Raw genomic sequence first — 16,256 nt, forward strand, 5'->3', positions numbered from 1 at the left:
TTGCCAAGTCAAAAGATAATGAAAGATTTTTAAGTTTTTGATACATAGCAAATTGCCTTCCAGAAAGTATGTCCCAGTTTACACTGCCAACTGGCAGTGGATATATTTTTCCATTTCTCCATTACCTTAACATTAGCCAGCCCAGAGTGGGGGTGGAGAAGGTGCTGTGTGCATGTGTGGACATGTATTTTTAGGTATTATTAACTTGGTAGCCCAAGAATGTGGGTGTCTTTTTTAGGTACAGTGCTATACTCAGTTCCTCCTATTGGCTCTGTGTTTGAAATACATCCATCCACATGTGTCAGTTTGACACAATGACTGACACCAATGAGGATGTACCTATCCTATGTTAAGGTTTCAAGTTCACTTGGCAGGTTTTTTATATAGATACCTAAAGTCAAACCAGCTTAGTTATTATTTTCATCAGAGCAGCACTAAGTATTATTTTCAGGAAATTTTTTTTCCTTTTTTTTTTTTTTTTTTTTGAGAGAGAGAGTGAGTGAGTGCACGAGTGAGGGAGAGGAGCAGAGGGTGAGAAAGAATCTTAAGCAGGCTCCACTCTCAGCACAGAGTCCAACATGGGGCCCAATCCCACAACCCTGAGATCGTGACCTGAACTGAAATCAAGAGTCGGGGGGGCTCAACCAACTGAGCCACCTAGGTGCCCCAGAAATTGTTTCTTTTTATTCAAAACCTGTTTTCTCCCATTGAGTCAAAAATTGTACCTGTTTTTCCCCCCCTCCAAAAGTTGATTAAGTTGATGAACGTCCTATCAAATATTCTTTTAGATGTTCTTCAAATATTCCTTAGTTTCTTGCCTGAAGTCACCTGCTTATATTCATATAAGCATATTCTTTATTCCTAAATTAGGTGAAAGTGTTTCCTGTGTCCCCATGACCTTCAGTTCCCTACCCTGAATGACCACGTTTCTTCAGTGTCCTCTATGCCTGAGCCCAGAACACCTCTCTGGTGCTGGCAGATAAAATATAAACAGTCTTATTGACAAGCCCTCCAACTTTGCTAGTGGACTAGTTTGGCTCACTAGCATCTGAATTGCAGTTCTATTTTTGAAATGACTGAAACTACTTGTGGCACATCTTTTCCTCAGAAAAATATGAAAAAAGAGGTAATGATGCTTTGCTGAAGAGGGGTTCCCCCCTCCCTCTCCCTCATTATTATACACCCAAAACTGTCAAAAACTCAGTAGACATTATAAAGAGAAAAATGAAAATTGAGTCCTTTTCCTTACAGATGATACTTTCATTTCATTGATGTAGGTTATGATTTCAATTTAAATACAAGCTTAGGGTATCCATTTGATTCTCTGTAAATAATGGTCTTATTCCTGTGTCAGTTAATAACTCTAGTATCTAAAATATGATTTTTTAATAAAGATATTTCCACTTGGAACAATTTGAATAGGAACTTCCTGAGTTAGCTACACAGTATAAGTAACATATCCCAGGCTGCCAAAATTTTATCTTTTAGAGGAGTTGACCTGTCGTGAGACATTTCTAACTGTTTTTTTTATTTTATTTTATTTTATTTTTTTTTAATTTTTTTTTCAACGTTTATTTATTTTTGGGACAGAGAGAGACAGAGCATGAACGGGGGAGGGGCAGAGAGAGAGGGAGACACAGAATCGGAAACAGGCTCCAGGCTCTGAGCCATCAGCCCAGAGCCCGACGCGGGGCTCGAACTCACGGACCGCGAGATCGTGACCTGGCTGAAGTCGGACGCTTAACCGACTGCGCCACCCAGGCGCCCCAACATTTCTAACTGTTAATAGAAAGACAATAGTGGCAAATAGCAACATAAAATGGACTTGGGAGAGTATAATAAAAGAAATAAGGAAATAAAAGTGTACTTAAAGCTAGCCAAATATACTTATAAAGTACATGTAAAATAGAAAAAGGATTTGATATATTTGAAATATGCTCTTTCACTAATCTGTCAATGATAAAAATACTAAAAATTTAATGATTTTTTATAGCTTTTAAGAACTTGAAACATGTTTAGGATAAATAGGGAACTAAGCTTTTATTTTTATTTAATTTCAGTTAAAATTAAGTAACTATGTAGCTTAGCAGCCACCCTATACGAGAGTGTAGATAGAACATTTCCATTGTTGCTGCGGGGCCAGTGAGCACTTATATTACTTAGAAGGCTTTATCTTTTATAAACCCATAGTTGCAGAATGCTGATTCATGGTGGCACGGCCTTTGGAACACCCAGCCTCCTATGTTTTCTGTCCTTTCCTCCCAGCTTGTTTCCTTGTTTGCTAACTCTCTTTTCATTTAAACACTTTGGCAACAGTTTATAAAGATGGGACTTTCCATTCACTCTCCTTCCCCTTGCCATTTGTACATTTGATTAAACACATTGGGAGGGAGAATAGACAGTACTTGCTGATGCATTAGATGTAGGGGGATAGGGAAAGGAAAGAATCCTGGTGATCACTTGTGGTTTATGACCTGAGCAACTAGGTGGGACAGTTTCCTCAGTATTGAGACAGCTGCTCAATGAATCCATGACTCAGTTATCTTGCCACTCTGACAGTTCTCTGAAAGGCTGAGAGGTAGGGGAGAAGCTATGGTTCCTCTCCGAGAAAAATGTATGTGTATTATATATGGAATTTTGTACATCAAAATTTTCTCTAGAGCATGGGGCGCCTGGGCGGCTCAGTCAGTTAAGCCAACTCGATTTCGGCTCAGGTCATGATCTCATGGTTCGTGGGATCAAGCCCCACTGTCAGCACGGAGCCTGTTTAGGATTCTCTCTCTCTCCGCCCCTCCCTTGCTCACTCTTGCACATGCTCTTGCTCTTTCCCCCTGTCTCTCTCACTCAAAATAAATAAGCTTAAAAAAAAATTCTGTGGGACAAAAGTTGCACCCTCATGAATTTTATTGAGAACCAGACACCTTAGGGCTTCACTCTTGGCTTCACTATGAGGTTGCCCTACTTGTCATTTTTGTCTCTGAAGCCACACAGAATAAAGTTGGTTTCAGTAAATACGTACACAAATTCCCTTTGCGCTATCCAGCACAAAAGCTACAGAACCATAGAATCTTCTTAGAATTAGGGGAAAAAACAATTGATCATCTGATACCATTTTCCTTGCCTTTTTTATGTTTTATTAGGAGCATACTTAATCTTATAAAGGGAGTTGGTCAGGGATGCTCTCATGGGCTTGTGAGTGTAAATTCTGCCTGGCATTTAACTTATTTGACCTATGTGTATGTGTTAGTTTTCTGTTGCTACAGATTAAGATACCCCAAAATTTAGCAGCTTAAAACAAGAATAAACATTTATTATCTCACATGGTTTATATGGGTCAGGAATTGAGAAGCTGCCTAGCTGGATGATTCTAGGTCAGAGTCTTTTATGAGGTTGATGTCAGCCAGGGCTCCAGATATTGGAAGGCTTACCTGGGGCTGGAAGATCTGCTTTTAGGATGGCTCATTTATATGCTTGGTGAATCCATCCTGGCTGCATGTCCCCTTACCATGTGTACCTTCCATAGGGCTGCTAAAGTGTCACATTGTGGCAGCTGGTTTCCCTTGAACCAAGTGATCCAAGGAGGACGGAGGACAAGGTGGAAACCAGAGTGTCTTTTATGTCCTGACCTTGGAAATCACACACCATTCATTGCCTCTGCAGTATCCTGTTGGTTACATAGGTCAGCCCTATTCCTGGGAGAAGGGACTACCTTAGGGTATCGACATCCAAGAGGCATGACTCATTGGGGCCATCTTGGAAAGCGGCTACCACAGTGTGTAAGAATGATCTTATACCTTCATTCCTCAAAGCTGATTATTCTCTCCATTCTCCCTGAAATCTGTCCTTTGTTGGTTGGTTGGTTAGTTGGTTGGTTGGTTCTGAAGTAGCATTAGAAGGATGGTAATAGGCACTGGTTTCTAAGAAGCTTAGATGTCAGTGAAATATCACCTCTATAGTTGTTTCCAAAACACTTGTATCTCTGTATACCCCATATAGATTGAGAATTAGGAAATAAAATAACTGTATTTTTAATTCATATCATAAATTCACAGATCTGTTTTAATGAGTAACCCTTTTAGATAATAGAAATAGGCTTTTAGAAATCGTAGTAAATCAGTTACATAGGAGTTGGGTCTGAATGAAAGTCCCCTTAAGCTCTTTTCTCCCTTTGCCAGGAAATCCTTTCTTCTGTCCCCTGTACTGCCCATAAAGGCCATCATTCTCTTCTCTAATCCCTCTGTACTCAGTTCTCCCGCTTGTCAGCTCTGCAACCTTGGGCACATTACTTAATTTCTTTTGCCTCTATTTTCCCCTTTGCAAAATGGGAGCAATAATTATACCTATTTCTTGGGGTTGTTCTGTGGGCTAAATGACATGCTGCAGTGTACTTAGTATGATGTCTGGCACATTGGTAAGCACTCAGATGTTAACAGTTGCTGCCCCTTTATTATGGTGGTGATGGTGGTTATTGCAGTCACACTAAACTATAAATTTATGTATTTTTAGATGTCTCTTTTACCTTTCCATTGATTGAACAATTACTATAACCCAGGTGCTGTGCTAAAGCACCTTATGGGTCTTATTTCATAGGCAAGTGATATTATCTCCATTTTACAGATGAGGAAATTAAGACATAGGTTAAATAACCTGTTATAGGATCACACAGCTGTTAAGTTGTACTGCTGGGTCTCTTAGTCCATGTTTGTGGAATTAGATTAGATTTAAGAAAGATGTGTCATTGTGAATTTCAAAATAGCATCTCAAGACTAAAAACAAGAGACTGTATAGTCAGTCTGTGGTTATTCATAGTTGAGTTGGATGCTTTATAATCAAAAGACGTTAGCCTATCCTTTAAACCATAATGCCATGTAGCATCAATTTTACCAGTATGAATGTTAAAGGGAAGGGAATGCAGGAGAAATGAGCAAAATGAATTTTGCTGCTTTTAAACAGTCACTGTTTAAATGTTTGAGAAGAAACGTTATAGAAATTACAGTAAACATCCAAATCCAGTGACAATTTGTAATTAATAAACATTTTTATTATAAAAGGCCCATATTCAATTATATAAAATAAAATAAGGGGCGCCTGGGTGGCTCAGTCGGTTAAGCGTCCAACTTCGGCTCAGGTCATGATCTCACAGTTTGTTGAGTTCGAGCCCCGTGTCAGGCTCTGCTGACAGCTCAGAGCCTAGAGCGGGCTTCAGATTCTGTGTCTTCTCCTCTCTCTGCCCCTCCTATGCTCATGTTGTATCTCTGTCTCTCAATAATAAATGTTAAAAAAAATTGTTAAAAAAAACTTTTTTAATAAGGTTTCTGATTTGACAGTAGGAACAAAGTAAGTATGTACCAAGAAGAGCATCTGAAATGTAGTTTTGTTCAGTCACTAAGCCAGGTGTTCTGTTGGAGCTACTATTGAGTTTGTAGAACTTTATATTTTCTTTGTTTTGCGTTTCTCCTCCCTATACTTTGTCTGCCTCTGAAAAACAGATCTCAGTTCTTTTTCTCAAGGACATATATAATTTGACTTTAAGTGGAATTCATTGCAGTGGGCAAAGGTATTTTTGTTTGATGAATGAATACAGTCGTGTGACTTTAGGTATCAAGGATATTTGTAATCAAAGTAATGAGCTGTTAAAATTTTAGTTACTAAGTGATTTGGAGATAATTCAGAGAAGAAATATGAGATCATTAAATGACAAATCTGAGGAGCCTAAGTGTCTTTTCAAATTTTATTGTTCGGAAGGTGAATTTGTTCTGGTTATATGCACACAATAGGATTTTTCTAAAGAGTAAATTTACATAATGAGCTGGATGGCCTTGTAGATGAGCCTTAGTGGTTGTCCTCTAGTGTAGCTGATGGCTGACATGGCCAGAGCTGCTAACAATGCTGGTATATTTGTTAAATGGTCAAGCAGATTAATTTCTCATGATTGGTAAATCTCTTAAGTCCCGAAGAAGACCAGAACATATAAAAAATGAGAGAGGAGTGCTATTTGGTGATGATCACGCATAGTTTCTGAGCGTTTGCCAAAGCACGGGAAATGCCACAATAAGTTTGGACTTGTGAAGAACATTGTAATTCTGAAATAGCTCTGTGGCCTTTCAGACTCTTTCTAGACTTGTTTTTTAAGCAGCCCGTGCCTGAATTACGAAAATGATTGTTTTTCTTGAGGAAGGCTTACAATATGTGCATAGACAGAAATTGATGTTATCCCTGATGATAGAATTTGGATGATCATTGAAGAGTAAAATTCCTGCTAAGAAAGACATATCTAAGAAAGACCAGGAGTCATGAAGAAAACATTTTAGACATTGTTATTTACTGATTATTGGAAAAGACATGTACCTGCCCTTGGAGAAAGGTTCTGTGTCATATACCCTGCCACCTGTCTATGTGCCATACTGATGAGTTAATGAATGTAATATGGTCTGTGCATGGACCCTGTGCTGTAATGTTTGTGCTTATTTGCATGAAAATAGGAGTAGAAGTAGCTATTAAGTGTTTTGAAGGAAATTAAATGAATTACACGTAACCAAATTAAGAGATATAAACATTTCTTCCCCAAAGGCTGAGTTAAATATATAGAAGGAAGGCTGGAGGGCAGGAAAAATCAGGAATTTAGAAAAGAAGTTTAGTTTTTTTAGAGTAGCCATTGGAATGATAAACTGAACACCTAATCCTTACGTGAAGAGTTCCTGTGTGTTCTTGGGTTTTTTTTTGTTTCTTCCTATAATTAAGAAAATTCAGGGGCGCCTGGGTGGCTCAGTCGGTTAAGCGTCCGACTTCAGCTCAGGTCACTATCTCACGGTCCGTGAGTTCGAGCCCCGCGTCGGGCTCTGTGCTGACAGCTCAGAGCCTGGAGCCTGTTTCCGATTCTGTGTCTCCCTCTCTCTCTGCCCCTCCCCCGTTCATGCTCTGTCTCTCTCTGTCTCAAAAATAAATAAACTTAAGAAAAAAAAAATTTTTTTTTTTTTTAATTTTTTTTTCAACGTTTATTTATTTTTGGGACAGAGAGAGACAGAGCACGAACGGGGGAGGGGCAGAGAGAGAGGGAGACACAGAATCGGAAACAGGCTCCAGGCTCTGAGCCATCAGCCCAGAGCCCGACGTGGGGCTCGAACTCACGGACCGCGAGATCATGACCTGGCTGAAGTCGGACGCTTAACCGACTGCGCCACCCAGGCGCCCCAAAAAAAATTTTTTTAAAAAAAAGAAAATTCAAACAAGAAAGATCCAAGGACCAAATGTTACATTCAGCCATAACAGTTGTTTAACTCATCATAGGATATAGCTATAGCCTCTAGGGAGGCAAAACTTCTGGACTTGTTTTTTAGTGTCACCAGCTTGTATGGTCAAGGGCAGTATGACTTCTAGGGAGATGGCTCATAGAAGTTACCCATCCCAGTCAAGCCACTTCTCTTCTTGCTCAAGGCTTAGCATGAAGTGGCTAGGGAGAAAATTTGCCCAGCTGTGTATTAACAGTCACATACATGATGACACAGGGACGTGGCTGGACTAGCCGACTGAACAGCAGTCTTGTTGCCTACCTGAGAGGCAGTGCTGCCCCAGATGCAACTAAATAACTGCTTAAATGTTAATAGATGCTGTGGAATAATAATGGAGTTTAAAAGGGGGGGGGGGACTTAGAAAGTGAACAGCTGAACTTGATTTATGCATAGCGCTTCTGCCTCAACACTGACCCGTATTACATTCATTGCCTCCACCCATTTTACACTTAAGCAGATGGCACATTATAACACGGTTCAGAATTTTTAGCAAGTTTCGCAGCTGTGCGATGTTCATTTATTTTCAAGTGAGCTGACTCCCAACTGAGTATTCATGCATGTACTGTTAATCCCAGCTGTAGCAAGAGTTTTGACATAAGTGGGGTCTGGCCCCCTAAGTCTATAACTTAACTCAAAGACACTATCTTTCCTGCACCAGGACCAGGCCAAGGCATGGGTTTAGCTCTAAGCAGAAAGAAATTCGGATTTCATGGTATTGGCCGTATTTAAAACAACATTTTTAGATACAGCTTGGAAGACCACCGGCTCACAGTCTGCAATTCGGGCAGTGTGCTTTTCTCTTCGGGCTGTTACAGCACTGCTCATGCTCTCTCGGGACTTTTGATTTGCAGATGCTAATGCTGGAGACCGTGGACAGACCAACAGCGCTGCTTCTGCATCAGCTTCCAACTCCACCTGAACAGCCCCCAGCGGCCAGCTGCACAGGAAAAACCACCAGTTACTTGAGTGTCACTCAGCAACACTGGTCACGTTTGGAAAGAAAATTAAAAAGAGAAAAAAAACCTGCTCATTTTAGTGTTCAATTTTTTTATTATTATTGTTGTTCTTATTTAACCTTGTAAAATATCTATAAATACAAACCAATTTCATTGTATTCTCACTTTGAGGGAGATCCAGGGGGTGGGAGGGGTTGTGGGGAGGGAAGCGGAGCACTAGAACACACAATCTCTCTCCCACGACAATCTTTTTTATCAAAAGTCTGCTGTTGTATACTTTAAAAACAGGACTCCTGCCTCATGCCCCTTCCACAAAGAAGAAGACTTTGTTCTGTGCTGAAGTTTTTTTGAACTTTGTTTTCTTTTCAAGTCAAGTGTAAGACTTTGGGCTAGTGCACAGCTTGAAATTGGTTGGGAGCTTTAGCAGGTATAACTCAGTGGGGACTTAAATGTCACTTGTAAAATTAATCCATATCCTCTGGTATTTGAAGACTTGCCTTTGGCATATTGGTGGCAGGTGTGGCAGACAAAAAAGGAAATGTGTATCATTTGTATGTAACCCAGGGAGGTCAATAAAGTTTGAAGATTCTTAATTGACTTGATAAGGTCTTGTTTTGCTCGTAATCAGTGCTAGTGGTGAAGAAACTCAAGAGGAGGCGATCAGAGGAGCAAGCGTGCTCCGAGTGCAGGTCTTTGTTTGCCTGACTGAAGGTTCTCTGCAGATCTTAGTACAGTTTAACCTAGTGGCCTAGGAGAAGGCTGAGAGGGTGTTGAGCCAGTCTCTCTGGCTGCAGCGGTCAAAAGCTGATGAACCTGGAGGAAGGGCACAGGCCAAGGCCAGATCTCAGCACTGTGAACGAATTTGTCCAGACTTGTTTCTAAAGTTGCTTCCCTTGGAAAGAGACACTTGAGAGGACATTATAGTTAAATAATGTGAACTGTAACAGTCTACTGGTTTATTTTTCATATTTTTTAATTACAAATTGAGCTTGCAGAAATTGCCACATTCTGCACATAGTTCTAATTTTAAATCCAAATCTAGAAATCTGTATTTAATTTCAGCTTTTTTTTAACCTCATGCTTTTAAATTTTTATTTATTGATGTATGTCAGATAGACCATTATGATTTTAGATGGTAGGAATTTTAAGAACTACACATCAAAATGGTATAAACAGTCACGTGTACTGCTGACTTTATAGGAAAGCTGATTATATAAATGTGTGTATGTATATATGTTATATATACATAGATTCAATACTGCCTTTTATTTTTGTTTTTGTCCACAGTATCAAAATCAACTGGTTGAAGCATGAGAAGAAGAATGTTTCCCCCCACACCCAGTTAAGAGTTTTTGTTCTGTTCTCTTTGTGTATCAGTGAACGGTGTAAGACTCAGTCTCTGTTTTTGAAGAAAAAGCAATATTCCTTGGAAAGCAAAGAGGATTGAAGGATTATGTTTGCAGTGAGGAAATAGATTTTCACAACTAGTTTGTTTTATACTTTTAAGGTTGCCATCTTTGTGGGCCTTATATACTCGAAAATGAACCTTAGTCACCTTGGTGCTTATGGGCCATTACTTGACCTATGAATCTTTAAGGCACAATCAGTTGTACTTTACATTTAAAGATCACTTGAGTGATGGCCGCCTTTCCTTTCTACCACTCTTTCCCTACACACCTTCCAAGGTTAGCTGATGACTGCAGGGCTGAGGAGCTGAGCCCTAGACTGTGTGTAGCCTCCCTTCACCCTCATTGCCACCTGAGGTCATGTTCGGGGTCTTGCGCCCTCCCTGTGATTGGGAAGTGGAGTCTCTTGGCGGCCCTCACGCAGGTCCCAGTTCCCTGTCCTGCTTCTTAACCAAGTGTGTGTGACTCTCCAAGAGAGTCCTACTGCCTGCTGAAGTGAACCAGTACCCGGAAGGGCAACTGTGAGCCGTCTTAGTTTTCACTCACTGTTTAGCTAAGCTCTTAGGCCACAAAAAGGGTTTCTCAAACCTCTGGTTGTATCAGAGTTCGTGAGAAAGGAAACACACTCAGTCAAACCAAATCAAACAAATTGACTTTTACATTTTCTAATGGGCTTCTGAGAGCTAATTAAGATTTGAAAGAAGTCTGAATCAAAGTATTTGGCTGGGTAATTCCTAAAGGGAATGGCTTTGATAGACCATTTTCAGAAAAGATTTATAGAGAAGCTGAACAGCAGGTCTCTGACAGAGAAGTAAACCTGCTTTCGCACCAGACTGCCCAGCCAAAGATTTGGACACAGACACTACTCTGGACTTGGTATACCCACTAGAGTCCATAAAAATCTGTGCTTGTTTTGGGAAACACTCCCCCCTCCTTTGCCCCCATAATTGGGGTAAGAGAAGAAGAGAGAAAAGTATAATGCTTTTCTCTCATCTTATTGTGTGTGTGTGTGTGTGAGGGCTGAGGTGTGTGATTTTTCTTTCTCAAGGATCATGGCGGTATCACAGAACTCTTTTATACAAGTGAGATCCAGGTCTCTGAATATCTTTTTGTAAATAATAATAATAATAATAATAATAATAAAAGCTCCTCACCAAATTCAAGCTTGTACATTATATTTTCTTTCAGTGTTTTTAAATTTAAGTTTTATTGTTTTGTATGTAAATATGTGGACCCAGGAACTGTTATTAATGAGCAAAAAGTTACTGTTCAGGGCAGTGATTCTGTTTAATAATCAGACAAAATGTAGACGAGCTTTTTAAAGCCATATAGTTTTAACTCTGTACAGTAGGTACCGGCCTGTATTATTGTAACAATAACTCTAGCAATGTATAGTGTATCTATATAGTTTGGAGTGCCTTCGCTTCCATGTGTTTGTTTTTTGTTTTTGTTTTTCATTTTTTAAGTTTTAATTGGTTTTTCTATCCATGTGTCCCTGTCCTGCCCCTTTCCCTTTGAAATACTAGCTCGCTCCTAACAGTGTCTTTGCCCCTTCCACAGTTAATTTCAGTGATACCATGCTCAGGCGTGGAAAGAGGAAACCATGTTCATGATCTCATTTCATTTAAGCCCTGCCTTGGTTTTGGTTCTGAACAGTTGTTTCCTCCTCAGTCAGTACCAGTGACGAGTTTCATTTCATACTTAAGTCCATCCAGGGACTTAGTGTAGTGCCAGCGAGCCCTAGATCTGGAAGATACCGAATAGATTCGAGTTTGCTCATCTCTTCCCCAAATCCTAACCATGGGTCTTACAGACAGCAGATTCCGGGAGCCTTACATGCCCTCCTCTTTATCTGCTTCCCTCCTGATAGAGAGAGAGAGAGAGATGGTTTTATAAATCAGAGTTTCTTAATAGTATTGAGTTTTGATACATCAGTGGTCTAAAATGCTACAGTGCAATTAATTACTAGCAGTTACTGCACGGAACTCCAGCGTGCTGATAGAGGGCTGTCGTTGTAACAAGGGAACTTTTAGCCCATCCCCTCCCTCCTGCCACCTCTACCCCTGTTTAGTAAAATGTAATTTTAATTTCGTTCTTAAAAAAATAAGTTTAATTCTTACTGTGTGCCCATCATGAAGGCCTTTTTTGAAAGAAAAAAATCAAAATCATTTGTTTTGCCTCCGAGTACTCCATATAAGATGTCTTGAGTAGTAGAAAAAAAAAAACTTTACCAAACCAAAGGTTGCTATTTTTGAAACATCATGTGTTCATTCCAGCAAGGCAGAAGACTGCACCTTCTTTCCAGTGACATGTTGTGTCAGTTTTTTAAGTCCTCTTAATTTTTAGACACATATTTTTGGTTTGTGTTTTAACAAAGCCTACCTGACCAGTCATCTTGTCTGCACCAATGCAAAGGTTTCTGAGAGGACTACTGTATTCTCTATCCCTGTGGATATAAAGACACTGGCATTTCATTTCTTTTTCCCTTTCCTTTTTAAGGGATTTAACTTTGGAATCTTCCAAAGGAAGTTTGGCCAATGCCAGATCCCCAGGAGTTTGGGGGTTTTTTTCTTTGTTTTAAACCAAAATTGTATCTGATTTCTATTGTTGATGTTAGTGATCATCTAATCACAGAGCCGAACACTTTCTCCCCTATATAGAAAAATAAAGTAAGCATGCTTTCCAATAAAATCTGTCTTTTCTAGTAGAAACCTGAGCCACTGAAAATAAGAGAAAAGCAGAATAGAGTCCCAGACTAAGGTCTACGTTTGAGAGGCTTTGAAAGTAATCCCTGGGGTTTGGATTATTTTCACAAGGGTTATGACGTTTTATTCACGTTTGTTGCTCCGTTTTGTACCTCTGCAATAAAAGCAAAATGACAACCAGTACATAAGGGGTTAGCTTGACAAAGTAGACTTCCTTGTGTTCATTTTGTTTGTTTTTTTTTTCTTATTATATCTGTCTACAGGCAGATACAGATAGATGTATGAAAATGTGCTTGCCTGTAAAATTTGCATTTATAAGTGTGTTGCCGATGGATCACTTGGGCCTGTACACATACCAATTAGCGTGACCACTTCCATCTTAAAAACAAATCTAAACAAAATTTATTATATATATATATATATATATAAAGGACTGTGGGTTGTATACAAACTATTGCAAACACTTGTGCAAATCTGTCTTGATATAAAGGAAAAGCAAAATCTGTATAACATTATTACTACTTGAATGCCTCTGTGACTGATATTTTTTTCATTTTAAATATAAACTTTTTTGTGAAAGTATGCTCAATGTTTTTTTTCCCTTTCCCCATTCCCTTGTAAATACATTTCGTTCTATGTGACTTGGTTTGGAAATAGTTAACTGGTACTGTAATTTGCATTAAATAAAAAGTAGGTTAGCCTGGAAATGAAATTAAAATTCACAAGTGTGTGGTCTTTATTTCAGTACCCAACCCTCTTTTCTTCACCCTACCTATTCTGCTACTGCGGTATATAGTCACATCACCATCTCCGTTCCTCCAATTAGAGAAACATGGATCTTTGTTATAAAAATCGAGATGCAAACACTAGTTCTCCTTCTTTAAATGATCTTATTATATTGTATGGCCCCAAGAGGTGCAGCTTCCATCTTGGAAACCTTTGGATTTGATGTAGAGGAAGCTTTGCAGACACTGCTTTGAAAAGAACGAAATGTCCCTGAGAGGGACAAATTTTTAAAATGTGTATAAGCTGCTGTCTTCGATTACTGTGTTCATGGTTTGGTGTAGCTGTATTTTCTTTTAACTTTCATCCCATTAGTAATGGTCTTTGGGAGTATCTGTAAAATATATGAACACCACAAACAGTGGGGCTGTACCTCCCAGGTTACCAACACATGTTGTGTTTGAATCTGCTCATTTCCAATACTGGATGATGTATGTAAACATGTTATGTCTCTTAGTGCAAAAAGAAACATCATTTTTTTAGGGCTGGCTCACTCTGTCAGGCCTAATCTAAAGGCTAGATATAAAGTCATGTGACTGCTGCTTCAATAAAAACAAATTTATATTGGATAAAGTCTGCTCTCTATTTATTTTGTTTATGGTGGTGGTATGGGATTGGCTGATATCTGTAAAATAGTTAAATATGTTCACCAGTTGCCAGGGGTTTGGGGGGAAGGAAAGGAATCCATGCAGACCTAAAGATCACACTTGTGGGATGGGCCTCCTGATGGCATTGAAATGCATTTGTTTGGGATTCACCACTGTTTTATTTCCTGCCTTATTTGGAGTTGGAATTGAGCAGGATACCCTTTTAACTTAAAATCCTGGAAAGTGCCTTTTTTTTTAATATGTAAGGTCTTCCAAAAAGTACTGAGTAACCTGTCCTTTGGATCGTGTTTCAAGAGAGCAATGATAGCAAATGCCATTTTACAGGTGCACTAGAAGAGTAGTTGGGAAAGGGAGGGATCAGATGGCAGAGTTCAGGGAGAAGTTTGTGAAAGGAAGTGACCAAAAGTGATGATGTGGCCACCCATTTCTCAGGTGTGAGGTATTCATCCACCCCCTAGCACCTACAGATTTAGAAGCACTGCGGGCATGTTAAGGGAACGTGTCCAAGGCAAAACGGAAGCTGGTGTGTAACATGACATGATGAGGCCCACAAGTCAGCAGCTGGGAAGGGATGATCAATCAAATGTATGTTTCTCTTTACATCCTCTTTTCTCCAGAAAAGAGAGGCCACCCCGGGCCTTCCCACAAGAAAACGTTATCAAGGCTTTAGTTGGGCCCATAAAGTCTGGGGCAGGTAGAGACTGGCCGCAGAGTGCCTCTGATAAATGGGGGAACCAGAAGGCAAGCAGTACTTACTTAGAAGGGCTTTTCTGCCTAATTATAGGGATGGACTCCATCCTCACCTAAGGCAAAACCTAGTAAATGAATAGCAGCCATTGGGATGCCTAGAAACGGACAGTTTTAGGTGTTCAAAGGCTCAGGAAAGGGAGTAATACAGTAATCCAAATGTTAGAGAGTAGGCAAGTTGAACCTGGCTCCGAGCCCTATAAACTCAAAATCCACAAAGTATTCTATGTGAGCTATTTGGTGTTTCTCACCTCGAATCTAAACTACACTTGGACTACAATAGTTTTTATAATATACATAGCTCCTATGTTCATTCAGCTGCCCACATATTTTTAAAATCAATATGAGCACATGGGAGTTTACATCTCATCTTAATTTCACCTTACTGTAGCCTACATTTAACAACTGTTCTGGGCTCTTGAATTCATAGCACACTCAAAATTATTTCAATGGGGGAAGAGGAGATGCATGTGATTTATGAATACAGTTGAATGAAATTTATATTTCCAAAAGAGTATAATTAGACAAAATTCCCGGGAACAAAATCTGTATTCATTGTATCTGGAGAGAGGAGCTCTTTTTTCCTCAGTTTCTTTTCTAAAAATGAGTGTGTTCTATATCCTTGATGCAGAAGAGGCTGATAAGTCTGGAGGGGTGGAAAGAAATATGCTTGCTTGATTTATAGTATCAGTGATTTCTTATGTTCTCAAAGTTTGGCCACCTTCTTGTAAAATGATAAACAAGTATCTGTTCCTCAAAATTCAGTTATAACACTTATAGCTTCATTTGCATCAAAACATTAGACATTTAAAATTAATTCAATTACTACGTTTAAATTTTTTATATATATGTACACAAACACATACACAATTGGGGAGATGTAGCATTTTTATATGGTTTTTACATGGAATAATCGTGAGCAAACCAGGTGAAATCATTGTTATGTTTTTACACCAATAGCCTTTAGATGTGTAAAGGGCAATAGTAAAATAAGTAGTAAAGAAATATATAATAATACTTCTATTTTCCCACCCCCACATTTCTTTCTCCCCCAGAAAAGAAGGCAAAAAAAGGTTTACATCTCTAGCCAAAAGTTATTTAAGTCCTCTTGCCTTTATTTGACACTGAACTCAGGAACCTATTTGCTAAGCCTGTCCTTGGGTATAGAATGCCTTTTGTGAAATTAGTCAAAATATAATTTGCACAAAGGGCAAAAACATTTTTAGTCAAAATGGCTATAAACAACGCAAACACTTTCATACTCTGTAGCTTTCAAAATAGACGTGTAAACAGGAACATACGGTGCATGTGTATCTAGACGGTTTATTAACTGCCTGCCAGTGTAGCCTTGTCACACAAAGCACCCCTGTTTTCCAGCCTCAGGAGAAAAGCCAAGCCCCAGTCCATATGCGGAGCAGACCTACAACCAAGGCACACACATATGCACACAGCCAGTTCGGTCCCACGAACACACGTTCCAGAGATCCCTCACTTGGGTCCTCAAGTGCATGCAGAACCCCACATGGCATTCACAGAAATTCCTTGTGTTTCTTATGTCAATTATCACTGCTTTTGATCAAAGCTATTTGTGTTTCTGCTTTGTTAGATTGAACTTGAAAGTATTGAAGGTCGGGAACCATGTCTGAGTCAGCATTGTATACCCCACACCGAGCTGCAAACTGTTGGTGCTTACTAATGTGTTTGAATGGATGCAGAGACACAGAATGAGGTGCCCAGAAAGAAGGAAGAATAGACACAGAAG

The 16,256-nt window shown here is 39.4% G+C and overlaps 1 protein-coding gene across 3 annotated transcripts in view; it reads left to right on the plus strand.

Moving 5' to 3' along the window:
- The window catches only part of GSK3B (glycogen synthase kinase 3 beta), a 199,928-nt gene extending 186,854 nt beyond the window's left edge, over positions 1 to 13,074 (plus strand). For all 3 annotated transcript variants that reach the window (XM_047099859.1, XM_047099857.1, XM_047099858.1), the window contains one exon: positions 8,141 to 13,074. Coding sequence is in view for 2 of the 3 variants with exons in the window: in XM_047099857.1 (XP_046955813.1) it covers positions 8,141 to 8,208 (68 nt within the window). In the remaining variant the exon portion in view is untranslated. The remainder of the gene's footprint in view (positions 1 to 8,140) is intronic.
- Positions 13,075 to 16,256: the final 3,182 nt, after the last annotated feature.

This window comes from Lynx rufus, unplaced genomic scaffold (assembly GCF_022079265.1).
Source record: "Lynx rufus isolate CCGP_SWC_20201006 ecotype Redwood Valley unplaced genomic scaffold, mLynRuf1.p SCAF_5, whole genome shotgun sequence".
Lineage (NCBI taxonomy): Eukaryota > Metazoa > Chordata > Mammalia > Carnivora > Felidae > Lynx > Lynx rufus.